The sequence below is a fragment of the Puntigrus tetrazona genome, chromosome 8 (genome assembly GCF_018831695.1).
Source record: "Puntigrus tetrazona isolate hp1 chromosome 8, ASM1883169v1, whole genome shotgun sequence".
NCBI classification, from domain to species: Eukaryota; Metazoa; Chordata; class Actinopteri; order Cypriniformes; family Cyprinidae; genus Puntigrus; species Puntigrus tetrazona.
In genome coordinates, this window is record NC_056706.1 from 11,569,259 (window position 1) to 11,589,214 (window position 19,956).

General features: G+C 37.1%; 2 protein-coding genes across 3 annotated transcripts in view; both read right to left on the reverse strand.

Moving 5' to 3' along the window:
- Positions 1 to 289: 289 nt before the first annotated feature.
- ptk6a (PTK6 protein tyrosine kinase 6a) lies at positions 290 to 5,955 on the reverse strand. Of its 2 annotated transcripts, none has more exons than XM_043246480.1 (8): positions 5,275 to 5,955; positions 4,837 to 4,958; positions 4,319 to 4,485; positions 3,149 to 3,236; positions 2,552 to 2,710; positions 1,278 to 1,459; positions 1,042 to 1,195; positions 290 to 961 (listed from the first exon to the last, which is right to left on the reverse strand). In XM_043246480.1, the coding sequence occupies exons 1-8, from the start codon at positions 5,625 to 5,627 to the stop codon at positions 726 to 728; spliced, it is 1,461 nt and encodes a 486-aa protein (XP_043102415.1). In that variant the 5' UTR covers positions 5,628 to 5,955; the 3' UTR covers positions 290 to 725. The 2 variants fall into 2 exon arrangements, with proteins under 2 accessions (XP_043102415.1, XP_043102414.1); XM_043246479.1 differs by having other exon boundaries at positions 3,068 to 3,236; positions 5,275 to 5,937.
- A 3,948-nt stretch (positions 5,956 to 9,903) lies between these two features.
- nol4la (nucleolar protein 4-like a) overlaps positions 9,904 to 19,956 on the reverse strand; it is a 36,110-nt gene continuing 26,057 nt past the window's right edge. Inside the window, exons 5-11 of the mRNA XM_043246446.1 lie at positions 18,683 to 18,836; positions 14,339 to 14,628; positions 14,043 to 14,228; positions 13,066 to 13,254; positions 12,135 to 12,254; positions 11,797 to 11,986; positions 9,904 to 11,721 (exon numbers count right to left, since the gene is read on the reverse strand). Coding sequence (XP_043102381.1) covers positions 11,501 to 11,721; positions 11,797 to 11,986; positions 12,135 to 12,254; positions 13,066 to 13,254; positions 14,043 to 14,228; positions 14,339 to 14,628; positions 18,683 to 18,836 — 1,350 coding nt within the window. The 3' untranslated portion in view covers positions 9,904 to 11,500. The remainder of the gene's footprint in view (positions 11,722 to 11,796; positions 11,987 to 12,134; positions 12,255 to 13,065; positions 13,255 to 14,042; positions 14,229 to 14,338; positions 14,629 to 18,682; positions 18,837 to 19,956) is intronic.

Sequence of the window (19,956 nt, forward strand, 5' to 3'; positions counted from 1 at the left end):
TTCTGTCTGGTGTAATGAGTAGAATATTTCAGTGGTTTAAAAGCATTTGGAGGATCAGTTAGCTTCTAGTTGTTAACAAACTGCACTGTGCCAACTGAAAACTGCAGTGGAAAGTTTTTAAAGATTGAAATGACCTACATCCACAGGACCTGCCAAACATGTTCTGTTCTGGATTTTGTGTACTCTCTCTCTCTCTCTCTCACGTTCAAGAGCTTGTTTGCATTAGAGAGATTGAAATGGGTTATGAGAAATCCTTTCATTGAACTAAAAAAAAACTCCAAAACACTAATTTTAGTCCCTAGTGAAAAAAAAGGATTTATTGAAATTAGTTTTTATTATCATATATTTGCATTTCTGATGCAAAAATGTATTTATTATATACCGTTACTTTAAATTTCAGGGTGCAGATCTGGTGAAGGGAAGTTATTTAGCAGAACATAAAACTGGTTTTATTTATTTAAGTCCATATGATCCATTCGGAAACGTATACGTCTCCAAATCAGGATGGGATAAAGGTGGATAAAATAATCTTCAGTATTATCCAAGTACAATTTGAGAAGGGCTTTACTACATTTAATGTAAATAATTCACACATGAAATTAGAAACTAAGCACACAAAAAAGTAAAAGTGCATAAATACTGTAAAAAAATGAGTGGAAAGGCGTTTAGATGCATAAACAGCTGTTGTTGGGACATTCCCACTTGTCTGTCTTTGCATGGCACTGTTAACTGATGCCTTCTGCTGGATCTGATGTGTTACTGCAGCTCTCAGATGTCCAATCCATGTATCGACTACAGGAGCTCTCCAGGAGAGCCCTCAGTTCATTAAAATCTGGCCTTTCGTGAGCTGAGTCTTTCCAACACATCAGCATTATCTCATAGATGTGCGACGGGCACTTAGAGGGCGAAGGCATTCGGTAGCCCGATGTGATCATACTGTACACTTCTTGATTTGAGAAAGCTGTAAGAATATACACACAAAAAGATGTCATTTAACCTTTCTCAAATGAGAGAAAGAAGATACATAAATAGTGCACATACCTGGATACGGGACTCCGCCATAACTGAACATTTCATATAGCAGGACCCCAAACGACCAAACATCAGATTTGTTGGAGAACCTTCCATGGCTGATGGCTTCAGGAGCACACCACTTATATGGTATTGTTTTATCATCAGATGAGTAAAATGGGTCCTGTGTAACAAATGCCCCACGTAATTTATTTTAAGCTAATTTTCAAGAGTGAATATTTCACACATGTCTTCGATTGACTTGCCTTGACGATGCGAGCTAGGCCAAAGTCGGCCACTTTACAGATGTAATTGGGTCCCACTAGAACATTCCGGGCTGCCAGGTCTCTGTGGATGCTGTTCTGCTCCTCAAGGTACGCCATCCCATCAGCCACCTGACTCGCCATTTCTATCAGTTCCTGCGGCTCCAGGTTCTGCCCCTCCTCGCCTGTAGCACGAAAACTGAAGGAATCATGTCTGTCTGCTTTAAGACTTTAGTTGTTGTACAGAAAAACAAGACTTATTTTAAATTAGTGTATATGTGAGTTGCAGTAGTTTATGAAAAAATGTGATTGTAAAAAAATAATAAATAAACTTGAATTTGGACTGGTCGGTATTTTTTAATAAGATCATTATTACCGATCATTAAATTCTGATAATAAATGCTGCACGACAGATTATCATCACTGTAGCTGCTAGTTCAAATGGCAATGCAGAGAGCAATCGTCTTTTTCTTTATACAAAAAAAGGATGGTAAGATAGTAAATATATACAGTAAAACTAAATAAAAAATCTCTCATGCATTTGTTCAAGTAATTGTTTTTTAATCACCAAAATATACCTATAATACAGCCTGTAAACATGTCACATAATGCTACATTTACCTCAGGAAACGTTGAAAAGCATATTGCTAATGTGTACTAATATAATTTAAAAGTATTTTTTTTTTACCTTTTTAATTTCTTATTTAATGTATGTTTGAATAAATCTCATAATTCCGAACTTTGCCATTTTTTAGGCTCCTATCACAAAAACAAGTTTTTGTGATATATGATATTTAAATGATTGTATGTCAAGCACTGTTTGGAGTAGAAACAATGATATCATTAGCAAACAAACACTGTTCAGGCTGTTCACACCAGAGATGATTTTTAATTATATAAGAATAGAGTACACCTAACAGCTATAACAATAACAACTATTTAAAAAATATAGTTTTTTTAAAAAAAAAAAAAAGTTTTTTTCAGCTGATGAATATGATAAGTAAAAAACATTAACAGCCGATCATAATCAAGACAACTTTACAGAGCAGGTCACAAAACTGTATAGTTATAAATTATGGTTATCATTAGAGTTTTGATGTGACCAGGCCTATTTTACTTTTTCGTTCAGTGCATAAAACCCAAACTGTGTTTGTTTTCATAACAGCTAAAAATGATGGTCACATATAATTACCCTTATTGACATATTAAACATTTAAAGCTATGCCAAAAATATTTATATTTCCTGGGTTGATGTCAGATAAGAAAGAGATTATGACCTCGGAGGAAACTGAGCAGGTTGCCTTTTTCCATAAGCTCAGTGATGATGTAGAAGGGGGTGGAGCTTGTGCAGATGGCAAAGAGTGTGATAAGATGTCTGTGTCTCAGCTTTTTCAGTATTTGAGTCTCCATCAGGAACTCCCTGTGATTGAGAGACTCTGGAGAAAGATAAACATCAGAACAACAGTGTGTTGCAGTATTAATATGTCTGGCAAAATATGGAATTTTTTCTCTAATTTTTTTCTAATAGGTTGACAGACAATAACGCCTTAACAGAGCTTTAGATACACTCTCCAAGACTTCTCAGTGAGCTACATGCTCTTTTGGATATAGGTTATGAGGGCAGAAGACTGTGTTCTCATTCCTCCAGCTCTCACAGTCACAGAACAAGAAACACAACATTTCTCACATTTACAAAGGCAAAGAGGAAGTAGCCCATTCAGTCATATCCATCAGACTCTTTCCTTAATTTAGCCTTCAGATGTTTCTTTCCTATTTACATGAACCAACCCTACCATTGCTTTTGAGGATCTTGACGGCTACATTGACCATGCCTTTCCATTTTCCACGGTAAACATCAGCAAAGTATCCTTTACCGAGCTCCTCTTCCAGAGTGAATTCCTCTTTTGGTAACTCCCAGTCATCTACTGTTTGGTGGGAAAGATCCTGTGGTTTTGGTTCTGGCTGTTAGTTTAAGAAAAACACAGAGAAACTAAGTATGCAGTAATACAGACAAATGCAGTTCGTTATATATACACACTGTACATGATTGTCTCTCTATGTATGTCAATAATTCGACCATGTAGGCCTTTAAACAGTCTCCAACCTTTTTTTAGAATAGATTCATACAACTTTTGAATGGTCTTTAGTTGTATGAATCTAGAAAAACATCAGTTGATAATTAAGTCTTGTTTTTCCCCACAGTAGTCTACACAAATTAGATTAACCCCCATAATAATGGATGTTCATATTCATTTGTCCTTGTCTGAAATATGCGGCCTGTGAGGAAATTCAACATGACTAGTTGATCTTAAATTAACTTAAACTAAAAGCTCTTCTATTTCAAAAGACAGTTTGCATTAGATTAGTATGCTAATTGGCCGAGATTGTTTTTATAGTTTACCCATGTAGTTCACTCAAAACTAATTTTACACACACCCTCATGTCAAATCAAATCTGGAAACAGAAGCTTCCAAGCTTAAAAATGAATGCAAAAGCATCAAAGTGTGAAGGAATAATTGAAACCAGTTTTGTGAATCAAATAATTCATTGATTAGAATGAAAAGGGGGATTTGTTCATGAACTAAACAAAACAGCTTTTATGAACTCGCCAAATACTGGATGGTCAAGAATGTCAAGTATGTATGGCAAGGATGGGGAATGTTGATCACAGAAGGTCGGTGTCCCTGGAAAGGTTTGCTCCAACCCAAATCAAACACACCTAAACCAGATAATCAGGATGCAGGGTTTTTTTTCCTCAGGGTTTTTCAGGGTTGGAGCTAAACTCTCCAGGATCAACATTCCCCACGCTTGATGTATGGGATAAATTATTTTATGACTTTGGAAGACTTGAAATATATTATGGAGATCATGTGGCTCACTTTTCAAATTTTTATTTTGTCATTTTAAAGCTTGATAGAATCCTGCTATAACTTTTGTTCAAGAGTGGCCAGTATATTCTTTAAAAATTCACATTGTGTTTTTCACAAAAGAAAAACAAAATGTGTTTGAAATGTCATGATTATATGTAAACAATGTAAACTCACCCGTGCACATGGCCGTGTAAGACAGATACCACAGCTCAGGATGTTCCTCTTGTAGTGCTCCACCAGGTTCTCCAGGCTCTGAAATATCTGACTCTGATCCAAATAGAAACTTACATTCTGATTCTGGTGGACTTTAATGTGTTTCACTTCCTTGTTATTGATTAACACTGCCACACAAAGAGAAAGCACTGTTAAGAGAGTTTCCGATGAACTGCATTTAGCATTGTTTCCCAAACTCTGTTCCTTAAGGCACACTTAAATAATTTGATGTGCCTACAGGAACAGAGCTGGAAAACAGTGAATCAACAGGAGAGCAGAACATATGGAAGCAGGTCTAATTATGGCCTGATCGACTGCATTTCCAGTGCCACATAAAGCAAACGCCTCAGAGATTAATCTGCTACAGTATAGCTAACAATGATTTTGGGTATGCTGTGTTACTGGTATAAGACCAATAGCATGGGCAGTACTGATTGTAAAATGCAGTTTGAGTTTAAATAGACACAACAATTACATACCTGATAATACACACCCTATGTGATCTCTTTCACTGTGTCTCAACAAGAAAGCGCCAACTCCATTCCCCGGCGCCAAGAGCAAATTCTGGGTCTCAAAGCGGTTCAGCGTCCCAAAATACCAACTAAAGAAGAGCACAGTTGTTCAGATGTTGCAAACATCTCAAAAGAGTTGGGACAAGAATTTGCTTAAACTTGGATGAATGCATATAAATAAAAAGTAAGGGACAAAAAGTATTTGAGCTCAGTTGGCTACTGACATTGTTTTTAGTCATAAAGGTGTTCATAATTTTGTCGTTAGGCCAGTACGGAGAAAATGTGTTTATTTTTATTTATAATTAATTATTCATCGGATGTTATTTTAAAGACAACCCAGAATGTCTTTTTTGCTGGGAGAGTACATGGTCTGTTTAAAAAAAAAAAAAAAAGTAGCTTACTTACGGTTGCTCTTTCACCGTCTTCCTTCTCGCAAGGTAGTTTTGAGGAACGACGCCCTTGTCGGTCACCCTTCCGTTTGTGTCCAGTTTAACGGCCGTCCACCAGTCACCCTGACGCTCGCAGATTCGGAACTGCTCTCCCTCCTGAAAGGACAGCTCCTCGTCCGCGCGAGCCCTGAAGGACCACAGCGCCGTGTAGATTTCACCGGAGGCCTCAGAAGAGGGCGGGTTCGGGGCATTTTGTGTCTGAAGTTTGCTGGTATTCGCCGGTTTTGGAACTTCGGTCTTAGACGACCTGAAGAGCCTCTCGCAAAGCGCCCTCAAAGCGGAACACGAGCGGCGCCCGTCCTTGGACATTTCATTTGAATTTGAATCGATGGCTCTCGCAGGTTCCGGACTAATGGGAGTCCTCCACCGGCAAACGACTAAACTCGAGTGAAAGAGCTGGGAGGAGCACACGCAGGTTGCGTCTCAACCGCCGTCGACCTGGACAGCATTTCTGACAGCACCTATACCCAAGAATGCTGTTTAGGTATGTCATGTAGCACAATCAGATTTGAGACGTGACCACAATTTAAACGGGTACGAAACTCAACGAACTCCTCGAAGTTCTGATCCAGATTAAAACGTGAGCAAGATTAAACAGATATTTGTAGATTTAAATGTATTTAAATAAATTGGCATACTGTTCCAATTAGCATCTGAGATAATACCTTTAACATTTTATAATCAATTTTGTACACTTGCATGCAGTTTACTTGTATGAAGCCTCTTTTTATTGCATCATAATAAAAGCTGCAGTTTTTAACACTTTTGCAAAATAAAAGAATAATGAGATTCTTCAGCTGCCATATGGGGTTCCACAGATTTGAGACACTGCCAGAGCCCTCTGGAGAATTTCTAGGCTCTTTTCACAAAGGGCAGTTTTCAAAACCGTGAAAGAACTTTCCTGCAAGAACTTTAAAGACTGCCTACGGTTCTTGCATTAACACCATCATAAGGAAAAAGTTTTAGGCTCCAATAAAAGAGTTTCTCAAAATGATAACACCACTGTGGCGATGTGAGCTGAGGAACTCCAAACAGTGCTTCAATTTTGACATTGCATACTGCTCAGGGAAAACAACAGATTAAGCTACAAAAACACTTGCTCTTCATTCCACTGACACGAGACAAGATCATGGCCACTGAAAGAAAGGCAGACTCCAATGTGACTTCAGTTCACAGATTTTATTCAGACAGCTCTGGAGGAAAGAGCAACTCGGGTTGCAGGTGCTTTCTCTGACCACAGCGATGACACCACACCGAAAACTTTAAAATGTCTTAGAATGAGTCTCTCGGCAAAGTGATATGTAAAAGGCAGGAAATTCACCCACCTGTGCTTTTTCATTTTTTTCTTCTTTTTTTTGTTTTTACATTAAACAAACAGAAATGAATTTCACCTGCCATATTCTCCATCTTTTAGGCGCTTCACATATATTTATATATATATTTATGTTTATCAACACTTTTCTAAAGAATTCAAATATTCAGCCACATGTACTGGATTCACTTTAAAATCACAATAAATATATTTAAAAAAAAACAAAAAACAAAACACATACATAGCAAATCCAATATAATTGGGTTGATATTGGAGAGAGGGAGGACTCGTCAGCCAAGACGTACAGACCTGGTTAAAAAAAAAAAAAAAAAAAAAAAACACAGATCCAAAGGGTTCCTGAGGTTTGCATGTGTCCCGTACAATAAGAACAGTGTAAGGGGAATGGCTTTCTGACTCACTGAGAGGCTTCTGACTGAGGTCAAAGAGCACAGGTCAGTTGGTTTATGAGTTGGGTGGATCTGCCCCATCCCAAACACAATGCCCCTATCTATATTCCCAATAATATAAAAAAATGACATGACATCAAGAGTTTTGTCTTTTGCTTTTTCTCTAGAACAAGCATAAATAACTAAGGGACTACTGTAAGGGGGCATTTTACTTCCACATTTGTGGAGAAGAATTAGTGGTGCCCTTTGAGCTGATGATAAGTCCCTCCTCTCTCTCGTCCTCGGCATCTACCATCAGTAGTGACAACCACGTCTAAAGGCCCTTACACAAACAACGCTTTGCACTAGATGTGAACCTAAAGTTTGACAAAGGAAAAAAAAAACAAGCATAACTAATAACTAACAATTTACACAATGTTCATAACTGTCTTTAAAAAACATTTGCATGGATTAAAGCAACAACTTGAGAAAATAAATATACACAGATTGATGCACAAAAGCGTGCAAAGGCCTTTACTGTGGTTTAAGTTCAGCATGTCCATGTTCGTCTCCATTCAGATTTGATTTAAAGTAAAAAGCACATTGTGGGGTCACGAGAGAACGATAGGCGGGGCTTTACTAGGACAAACAAAACCAACAACAACAAAAATTAAAGCAACGACAAAGAAAAAAAAAAATCTTAAATTCTGTACATGTAAACATCACACACTTCCACTGAGTCAAAAAACCAGAAAGAAATCATACAAAGCTTCACATTGGTATACAAAGAGAAACTGAGCTTCGGCCTACAGTTTCTAGTAAGTACAGGAGTAAAAACAAATAAAATACCATAATCATAATAATATTACAAAGCACCACAAAATTAAATATACCACAGGCAATGGTTGTTACCACATTTGATTGCAGAGTTTAGCTGCACGGTTTAAAAAAAAAAAAAAAAAAAAAAAAAATCTTTTCTTGCCTATCCTTTTCTTTTCACGCGTGTTCACCATCCTCAGATGTCCAGACAGCTTCCTAAAAATCTTACGCTTCTAATGTCATTTGAAAACAATAAGGTACAAAACAAGAAACAAAAAAGTCAGAGCAAACAAAGATCAATGGCCTGGTACAACTTTTGAATTCTCAATACACCAACATATTTTTGGTGTAAGTAAATTCAAAAGCTTGCTTTCTTGCAATCACCATATAATTAGAATTAGCCCAAATACATTTGTCTTTTCTCAACCTAAAGCCCAGTGCTTGACGAGTTCACATTCTCCTGCATGGTGTAAGGGAACAAATAATTACAATGCAGAGCGAATAAAGACAGAACATTATGGCTTGAGAATGACCAGCTGCATTTCATAATTTAGGATCATTTAGGTGGTTTTAAGGCTCCATCCCATAAACGTTTTTCCTTCGTGGATTGTAAAGTGCTACTATGTTAACCAATTTAATAATTTATAAAGTGTAACATCTGAATATAAATTAACTAATGATCCTGCACATATCATTTTATCTGTTCATCGGTGAATCTGTTTCAATGAGTAACAAGTAAGAGGTAATAAGCAGGCTTTGAGCCACGTATCAAAACTAAGCTGTTGAAGACAACTTAAGAGTTTTTTTTCTCTTTAGAAGTTGTGTCATTTGGATGTCATATTCAGTCATTTGGAGACCAATCTGAGATGCATGTTTTACATTTGGAATGTTGAGACTCGCAACATTGATTCCCTTTAGACGGCCAGTGTCCTACATCTGGAGTTTTTACAGAAAAAAAGTAAACAAAAAAGATATTTCATTTACTAAATAAAAAAGTAACACAATACCAAATAAAGCACATCTGGAATGGCAAGACAGAAATAAATAAATCCAGACAAAAAAAAAGAATGTTTGCAGCTAAACAGAGGAAAATGCTCTGTTCCGCATAATCATGTTGTAGAGTGAGGACACGGTTCAAGCTATGGCTACAAGACTTGAAGGCCCTGTATTGTCACCACTCCACTAAAGGCTAGAGAGTCAGAGTGAGATCTCAAACGCTATGCCGTTTTCCGAGGGATCAAGTCACAATTGTTCAGGATTGTCTTTTGCTTTTTTTTTAATACAGTTTTTTTTTTTTAATGATGGCATTTGTGAACATGAGAAAATGCAGGCAGGAGGAAGAGTGAGGCTGGTGTTTGAGGGGCAATGCATCGTCAATGTTCTACACTCGGTTCCTGTGGATGATGCTACCTTAGTCCACCAATCAATGCCTCTTAAGCTCTTGGGTGGGTGTTGCTAATTGAAAGGTAAGGATGTCACCGTTGTTTCCCTTCTGCTAATATTAGGTCCTTTCTCTCAAACTCACTATGCATATACAGTATATGTGCCAATAGGATGTTAATTCCCTCTGTTTTGATTGGTCCCCGTGAAGATGAAAGTGTCTCAGTCATGAGGTTAGAAAAAAAGAGCAGCATTCACAACTTAACAGAATGTGTTTGCGACGCAATGCAGCATGGGAAATGCAGTCCTTGTTCTTTTTTTTTTTTACTTTTCTTTTTTTTCCAAGAAGTCCTTCTAAGACCCTCCTGTCTGGGAGGTCCATGTCGATGTTTTCCTAGAGTGCATGGATATGCTGAGGATGGAGGTTTGCCAAGGCAGTTGAGCGTGTAGGAAAGGGTTCAAAGCATTCCACTCAGCACAGCCTCATTTGCATAATGTCCAACGTTCCCAGCCAATAGAATTTCAGAATTTTCTTTTTTGCACTCACTAATCACGGTTCCTTTTAGTAGACTTTTACGTGTGCATGAAATTTCTTATCTCTGAATGAGGAATATATATATATATATATATATATATATATATATATATATATATATTCTTCATTCAGAGATAAGAAATATATATATATATATATATATATATATATATGTGTACAAAAGACATCTGGTAATGTGTTTATGATTGAAAACGATAGATTTTCAGACACTGATGCACTATAACGATTATCATCTACATTGCACCTTCTTCCCAAACCTCATCAGCATTGAACAGAAGAAGAGAGATCTTACAAAAACCCTTTTCTCTTAGATCTGTTCTATATCTAAAATGGCTAAATCTGGAGCAAAGCTGCTGCATGGATATGTCTATGGTAAGAGAACAACTTTTTCAAATTCTATAAAACAATATGCCGTTGACATATAGGAATCATATAGGATAACATATAATATTTTGTGCCATAGCGTAAAAAAGGCAGAAGATGACATCATTTTGTGTGTTTTGGGCATCACTCTTAAAATTACAGATTTTTTTTTTGTGTGTGTCTCAAAAGTCTGGACTCTCTGTGGTGGACTGATAGCTCTCACTGTGTGATTGTGCTCTGTGCAAGACGCTTGTAATGCTGCTGTGAGTACAGACACCCCTTACTTTGTGTTCTGATCATCTCATCATTAAAACAACGTTTAACAAGTCATCTCAGCCCTCGGAAAAGGATTAAGCCTCGCTGAACTCTAGGGTAAGGAAATTGGATAAAGACACTATCATGGACATAAAGCTGTCATGAGCAATGTTTGATAGGTAGGTTTATAGAACGAGCATAGGCAGAGTTTGGGGTACTGGGGGATTCGAGTCTGGAGCTGTTTTAACTTTGCTTTTGTAAAGCTTAAAAATAAAAGCTATAAGTTATATAAATTATAATATAATAAATTATATCAGTAAATATATGAACGTATCACTAACGTATCATTTTTGTGGTCAAAATGAGCTTTTTCTTGTTTGGTGTCAACAAATTATTTTTGCTGTGCACAAGAATCAACAAGATACTTCAAGTGCCTTAAACATTGATTCTAGGGACTGCAGTTTCTGTTTGAGTACATTTATTTTCTTGATGTGTATTAACAGGCCTGTGTAAAGCACTTTAGTATCAGCCAAAAAATAATACTTGCTAAGTGCCTAACTGAGAATAACATAATACACGATTTTTATATTTTGACAGTTTACTACAGTGCAATAACATTAAAATGAAACCCAAGTATTATGTTGCCAATTATGTTGCCAATCCAATAAATGGTTACACTGCAAGAAAGACCTCAAGGTTTTTATCTCAGAACCTTATAATTACTTTAAAGTTTTAATGAGAGGTAGCAGTTCATATAAGAAACATTGCTGTGCTTTGATTTTTAGTAAATATGCAATAATAATAATAATAAATAATTTACATTTAAATAAATGTTATGTTTAAAAATTATGCAAATATAGGTTCATGGCCGGTGAACCTGAGATCATTATGGCTGGTAAATGTTCTCAATTTTGTACCCTGTATGTGCGCCTTTAGATACAGCTTCTTTTGATCCCCCCACTTTGCTCCCCCTGTGGTGTCAAACTTTGCCTATGGGCTTTGTGTGTATATGTATGTAAGTGCACATAGCTACATGTATCTTTCCTGTCATAGTGTGCGTTTATGTGTGTGTTAATGAAAGAGACGGGCAGCACCAGCCTGTGTGCAGTTCTCAGTTCTGCTGCAGTATGAGGTTCTCAAGCTCGTCGGCAGAGCGGAGCAGGAAGGCCGCAGACTCGCGGTAACCCGCAATCAGTTGCCGAACAGCCGTGACCTCAGGCGGGCTGAGCTGGGCAGATGCCCCTCCGCCCCCTCCACCCTGACCATGACTGTTTGAACTGGAGGAGGAAGTGCTGTTGGATGCCAAAGATTTCATACTGAGATCAGTGGGACCTAAAAAAGAAATAGACATTATAATAGACCTATAGAAAAGACTAGAATAGGTTTAAAAAAATGCATTTGACCCACCATTGGTTTGTGATGTGCCATTGTTTTGAAGGCTGTTTCCAATGGTCCCGTATCCACGGAAACTGTAATTAAGTCCACCATTGGTGTAGAGTTGGTCCTGGGAGTAGGCCGAGGCAGCCAGTGTGAAGCCTGAGTGCGCCAGAGCAGCCGGATCTCTGGAGTTGGACTTGTCTGCTGCAGCTGACTCATCCTGTATGGACGAAATGGAAAGACAAGGGATGCGATAAGGCTAAGAAAGACACATATATCTCATTAAGTAATCTAAAAACCAATTAACATTTTCTGGAATTAATTCAATCTGATTAAAGATTTACAGATCAATGCACAGATGCACTCACATGGGCCTGATAGATATCAAGGCGCATCCTCTTAGCTGCATTCCGTGTTTCGCTCTCACATGCTGCTGCGAGGATGTTCTCAGCCATGGCGGAGGTGAGGTGAGGGGGTGTGGGCCGTGTCTGACACCATCAGAGAGAGCAGAAAAAGGCAAATGTCATCACCTTATGAGTTTCTTACAATGGTCTTTACAATGTTTTTAAGCCATATTATTTTATAGGAAAAACTATTATTTATAAACTCTATTATACTCTAGTATAGACATGCATCCTTCTGGTTAAAACTGTTCAAGTAAAAAAAAAAAAATCATTTGATTTCTGCAAGTCTTTGGCATATTAGTTTCTAGAAATGCCTGTCTCACTACATTTAATTCCACCAAGGTGCAAAAAATAAGATATGGATTGGCTAAACCTTGAACCTTTTCTTTAATAGCAGTTTTCGATCATGACAGCTCTACACACTCTCAGAAAAAAAGGTGACTAGTGTTACTAGGGCAGTACCCTAAGGTACAAAGGCTAATAAGTACATTTTGGACCTTATGTATATCCAGTTTGTAAAGGTGCATATAATAAGGGCACCACCCAACTGTAATTTTTGTGCCAGTACACATTTTGGATGTTTCTCCTATTTAGCACACTTTGTTGAGGTCATGGAGCAAATGTGTTGAATCAGGCTTGGTAAATAATAATGTTTAGTGCTGTGGCCCTCAAATACCAGGGTTAAAAATTGACTGGCTATTGCCGTATCAGTCACTAGAGGGCAGTAGTTTGCCACCGAAAGGTGCGTAGCACAAAAATGTTCAAGCTTGAATTTCATGTTAAATGTTTTGTATTTTCTGTGGTTTTTCTGTGGTCTGTTGTCGCAGCACAGCTAATTACGGAAGATGTGCATGTTTGTTTGTCAGTACATGAGCAAATTCCTATGTTTCCCTACCTCAAAGCCACCCTTCTTCATGCGGCGGCAGGATTTGAGGTAGGTTCGGATACGTTTGCGAGCACGTTCTTGGAACTCTGGGAACTGACGGCTGCAGGACTCGATGATGGCCTGGATTTTCTCTTTGGGCTGCTTTGAGATTGGAACCATCCGGTCTAAGTTCTCATCCACAAACAACCGCACAAACATCTGAAAACAAAACAAAATATTAGAGCAGTCAAAGGAAATAGAAAACAATATAGCATATAACAGGAAAAGAAAACTGTATTTCATTTTGTCTGATGTTTGTCATTAAGATAAGCAAGCATGAAGGGGGAAGAGAAATGTAACCGGAGAAACTTCTGCTTTGGCACTGACTGGAAAATAATCATTAGTGATTAGCAGGTCACTGAAATGCTTTTATTTTTATATATATAAAAAAAAATTCTCAATGTCATTTCTATTACCATTATAACAAATTAAAAGAAAGGTGGAAATTAAAAAGTCACTATTAATTTGATTATTTGAATAATCATATTAAATAGACCAGTATAATTTTAGTGCTATATATTCTTTTTCAAATATTACTAATTAGGTTTAAATTAGGTTTTCAGTTCTTATTTCCAGTAAGTAATTTTAGTATTTCCACCCATACATTTTTTGGTTAGTTGCAAAGGCAGCATTTTAAACTTTTGTTTAGTTTGAGTTTTTGACAAACATGTATTTTATTTTATTTTTTTCGAATAACAAAAATGTTTGAAAGTTTTAGCTTTAGTTCTAATCCAGACCACTATGAAATAAGAGTAGCTCAAAATAAATAAATAATTCTTATTCTTTTTACATAGATTACACTTCTTTGATTTACGCTATCCAAAATATTACTATACCTTTAAATATGAGCAATGTAGGTAACTGAAGCTTAGCAGCTAGAAAATACAAAATCTAATGTCCAACATATGAAATATGAGCGATAAAGTGGTTAAGGCAGTCAGTCTCACATTAAAAGCTTTAAGTCGTTCAGGGTCCAGTCCCTCAGCGTCGTTTATCTTGTCGCTGTCGTCATGGTCATCGTGATCATCATCATCATCATCTATGACCTGAGAGCGGCCCGGGGTCATGTCCTCCCCGCACGTGCTCAATTCCGTCTTCACAGAGTCATAGCTTCCTGAGCTGTACTGAGGGGACTGTACAACATACAGTATGTCAATATCTGAACACCATTACGAATATTATTACCCTACATCTGAACATATACAAACTCTTAAAATCATGTGAGAAAAAATTTGTCTCATACCTTGTTACCGTACTCAGTTTTGACAGGGAATTTTCTGTTGGGGTCAGATGCGTAGGATCCGAGCGCCAGTCTGTCGCTCAGGTTGACTGGCTGCTGTCCCTCCTGTGAGGAAGAGGACGATGAAGTGGTGCTGAAGTCCAGCGGTGCTGCGGCACCATTACCGTTCACCTCTCCGTATGGAACCACCCCCTCAGATGTAGGAACTCCTCCTGTCGCCATGGCAGCAGCGCCAGGCGGAGTCAGTGCAGGCAGACCGTTCGCTGTGCTGCCATTCTCTGAAGAGGAATCATCTGAGAGACAGACAGAGAAAGAAATGTTTGAGGGCGTGTTCATAAAATCACACTCGTGCTGATGTGGGGTCTAGCTGTATGTGTGTCAGTGTGTGTCTAATGGAGGAAGGAGAGTGTGCTGTGTGAAGGTGTTTGTGTGAACACTGGGGTCAACTGTCAAAGCAGTGGAAGGAGGCAGAGTTGAAGAGAGTGACGGCTGGGACGAGGGGGATGAGATGGGTGTGGGGTTTGACTGGACAGGAGGAAAACAGAAGTATTCAGGAAAACAGAGCTTACAGGGGAAGAGGTGAAAGATGAAAAAGAAAGAACCCTTTTTATCCACACTTTTAGATCTGGCAGATGTGACATGCTAAACCCCTGTAGAGTATCTACTGTATATAAAAAACTGAGATGTTACATATCAAATAAGTTCAGTTTTCTAGTGCACTGGTACATTAAGTTATACATCCGATGCTCGACCTCAAAACCAGTCATAAGGGTAATTTGAAGGAATAAGCTTTTTATTGATGTATGGTTTGTTAGGATGGGACAATGTTTGGCATCTGGAATCTGAGGTTGTGTGAGAGTGTGTGTATTACTAATCAAAAATTAAATTAAATGTTCACCCAAAACTTAAAATTCTGTCATTATTTACTCACCCTCAAGTAGTTCCAAACCTGTATGATTTTGACATTGACTTCCACAGTAGGAACAAAATACTATAATAACAGCCTGGTTACAAACATTCTTCAAAATATCTTCCCTTGTGTTCGGCAGAAGGTTTGGAACTACTTGAGGGTGAATAAATGATGGCAGAATTTTTTTTTTGTTGAGTGAACTAATCCTTTAAGTTATAATATATATTGTAGGAAATTTAGTAATATCTGCATGATCTTTACTTAAAACCCTAATAATTTTTGGCATCAAACAAAAATCTATCATTTTGACCCATGCAATGTACTGTTAAGTATTTTCTGAAATATATCCATGCTACTTAAGACTGGTTTTGTGCTCCAAGGTCACTCACACACACACACACAGTAAAAAGTAGAAACATCCACTTACTCAAAGGAACCATTTCTATCTGTCCTTTAAAATTACTTTCAATAATGTACTTATTTTAATTTAGTCATATTTTAGGCAATTTATTAGCAAAAAAATTAGTGAAAAAAAAAGAGATTGGTGCAAATGAACAATACAGTATGTCAGGAACTAATGACATCAACAACGAAAAGGGCTGCTTCTGTCTGATGGAGTGTAGGTTAAATCATCATTCTCTTGGCCTGTGTGGCTCTAAACAGCACACTAGTCTGCCTTGAGTCAAGGGAGGGATCCATTAGTGTATGGTTACATTTATATAAAGTACAGGATGGGGGGGGAAGAGCCTCATTATTTTGCAAAACACAGGCAGCGGATCATAAGGACATCCCATAACAACCACACTAGACACTGCAGACATTGAAATTACAAAGCAGATTTGAGTAATCAAGGGCAGTACTGGTAGCCTACAAAAGTGTGTCTGTGGGAAAACACACATGGTAACGACAAGAATAAAAGCTGTATCTAAACCAAACCCAGACAATCTGGATGTGTTTGCTGCATCTAAACAGTGATGTCAAGGGCCAAATGCATTTTTTTTTACCTGTTGATATTTCCTATTGAAACAATAAGTTCGGAAGGGACATATCACTTATAGGTAATTTTCACTCTTTCCTACTGTATAGTAGGTGAAGAAAAGTATGTGAAAAGTGTATATCTGATTTCATAGTGTATTATAGAACAGAAGATGAACTAATAAAGAATCTGATTAGACAAAGACCTGTGTAGTGAAGTTTAAATTGGCAGTATTTTAGTCTTTATTTCAGATAGAGATTTCTGTGGTTTTTAAACATTTATAAGTACAGTAACAAACAAAATGTTTTTGTAAAATATTGCAACAACAAAATGTGTTTATACTTTAGGAATTGTGTCATCAGTGTCACATAATTCTTCAGAAATAAAATATTTTGATCATATATCCTCGCTAAATATGTAATTTATTTAAAATAAAAAATTACTGACCTCAACTTTCTAATTGTTGTTAGCCTAATGTTGAAGTAACAATGTCACTACTTCAGTCATTTGACACTATATATAAATTTAAATGTAATTAAATTATATAATAGCTGTATATTTTAATTTGTAAGGATATTCATTAATTTTTTGTGTTTTATTGTTTAAACGTTTTATAAGTTCAATCACAAACAGTATTTCTACTTCGATTCATAGACCGCAATAAGTCAAACATGCTAAAACCAGACAAGCTTACAATGTCAAGTAGAGGGGTAACCTTTATGATCACAGCTCTGACCGCCATTCCTAAAATACTATCATCCCTCTTTAGGATAATTCCCAGAGGGGCCTCTAAAGCTGTCTGTCAAGGGTAAGGTGCACTGAGCATGTGCACAGCTCTTTAGTTACTTTCTCTCTTCTTATGATGGAGTAAGCGGACACGCGTCAGTGTGTGTGGCCGAGCCGTTCCCTGCAGCCCCCTCAGAGCAAGATTACACAGGATTAGCCCACAAAGAAGCGACCCAGGCTGCTTCCTCCCTCTCTACCACCCAATAAGACCCTTGACTGTCCCAGCAGCCATTTTAAAAAACATTTCCACGTCCCCTTCCCCCTGTCCTCATATTCTTCTCTCCTGCCCCATTCAAACGCCACCCCAGCCCCCTGCACTCAGCTGAATTAGAGACAAGACAGAGCGGGCGAGTGCTGGTGAAAAGAAGGAAGTGTGTTCAATTTAAAATAGGGGGCAGGGTCAACAACCCTAAAGCCTTGCAGTTGTTTAGCCTCATCTGCAAATACGGGTGCCTTGGCCAAAGATTACGCCATGAATGCTGCTTTAGATATTATTATATTATTTATAAATATTGTTATATTATCTAGATTAAAATTTTTTGAATTTAGTTTACATAAAAATGCAGATGTTAGAGAAGATACACAAATATGATTCAAAATAAGAATAGAATATTTGGTATTGATTGTATTGATTTTGTATTATTGATTTGTATTCATTGTAATATATAGATAGATAGACAACACATATTTATGTTGTTTATGTTTATCCCTCTACATAGATATCTGACTATCTATCAATCATTCTATCTTTCACTCCTCTCCCCCTCTATCTATCCATCTATGTCTTTTTATCAGTCTGTCTGTCTATGTCTTTGTATCAGTCTGTCTATACCTTTTTATCTATCTATCTATCTATCTATCTATCTATCTATCTATCTATCTATCTATGTCTTTTATCTGTCTATCTATCTATCTATCTATGTCTTTTTATCTATCTATCTATCTGTCTTTTTATCTATGTCTTTTTATCTGTCTACCTATCTACTTTTATCTATCTATCTATCTAACTTTATCTATCTATCTATCTAACTTTATCTATCTATCTATCTATCTAACTTTATCTATCTATCTATCTATCTAACTTTATCTATCTATCTATCTATCTAACTTTATCTATCTATCTATCTATCTATCTATCTATCTATCTATCTATCTATCTATCTATCTATCTATGTCTCTTTATCTATCTATCTATCTATCTATCTATCTATCTATCTATCTATGTCTCTTTATCTATCTATCTATCTATCTATCTATCTATCTATCTATCTATCTATCTATCTATCTATCTATCTATCTATCACAGAAGCCCAGACAATTGAGAAAGGCATACATTATAGAACTTCACACTGAAGATTTTCACATACAGACCAAAACGAAAAAATAAGGTTGTGTCGGCATGGCTCCGCATACCCCAGACATCCATTTAACCGGCATCTGTCCAGAGCATAATGGAAGAGAGCGAAAGAGGCTGGAGTGCTGGGAAAAGGGCTATAATGGGCCTTCAGGCACCTCTTCAACATCAGCTTTACAAGACACTTATCAGACTCTCGCCAGCACAAAGTCTTCACTGATAAATGCTGACAAACATCCATAAAAGGTGGCTGTTATTTCAATGAAATGTACAGCTACGTAAACACAGTATGAGTGAGTGAGAGAGAGAGATACATCATACCTTCTTCCTCTTTAATGCTGGGCTGTGGGGGTGTAGGCATCCTCTCTGTGTATGGGGCGGTGGGGCTGCTGGGCTCTGCGGCTGGAGCACGCTCAGTAGAGACCCACGCGGGCTCAGCCATGTCCAAATCCTCACTGCTTACCGAACTCTCATCCTGTATGTGTGTGAGAGAGAAAGAGAGGGGGAGGAGGAGGAAGTCAGAGAGCTCAGGATATTCTGTGCACAAAATAAAGCTCACCCACCCCACTATTGCCTAGACATCACTAGAATCTCCCATATCTCCTCCACAGCATCTCCACACAGCCAGAGTCCTCAAACCTGGGTCAAAATAAACATTCTTTTTCCTGAATTTCCTGTTTGGTTCAACCATGCCGCTGTATGTAAAATGTAAATTAAGTAACACCTCACTTTACAAACTGTTTTCTTTTTCAGTCTATTATCATCCTAGTGTGTCCTTTCTCAAGAAAACTCCACATTCTGGGATGGGGGTGGAAATGGACAGAAGGAGGAGACTCTTAAATAATGAGTGACTATGAAGGGAGCTATTTTTAACCCTGTTGGAACCAGAACCCAAAAGATGCACACACAGCATCAGAAGAGCAGAAGAGATGTATTGTTTTCTTTAGGAATTATACAATGGTTGGGAATTGCAGAGCAAGCTGTAATACGAACAGGTCACTGCATGCACATTTTTGTCTTTTGAGTTGGGAACTGTATAAAAATTCACATAATGTATGTACGCTTTCATAGCAGTGTCTATATTCCGGTATTATGTATGTATATTATTGTTAAAAATGTATTTTTAACATTAATATACAAAAAGCACAACATGTGTGAAACCATAATAGGCTGTAGTAATTATTCATATAAACAATTATGTCATGTGAAAACTGTGTATAGGCATAGTAAGTGTACACTGAACTACTGATTTTTTTGGAGAAACAAATTTCCTTATAACATATGCATATATACAACATACAACTATATAGTATATATAGCATATATACAACATATATAAACCAGTATTTTATGGTCACAATATATAACAATATATATATATATATATATATATATATATATATATATATATATATATTACTGTTAGCACACTGTATTGTGACCATAAAACTACTTACTTTAAGTTCAAATTGTTTTTTTTTCTAATAATATAACTAATGCATTGCTGATACCTTTTTCAGCATATATTTCTCTCTAATTTATTTCTAATCAAAACTGATTATCATCAACGACCAAATCTTTTTTTGAGCATAAAT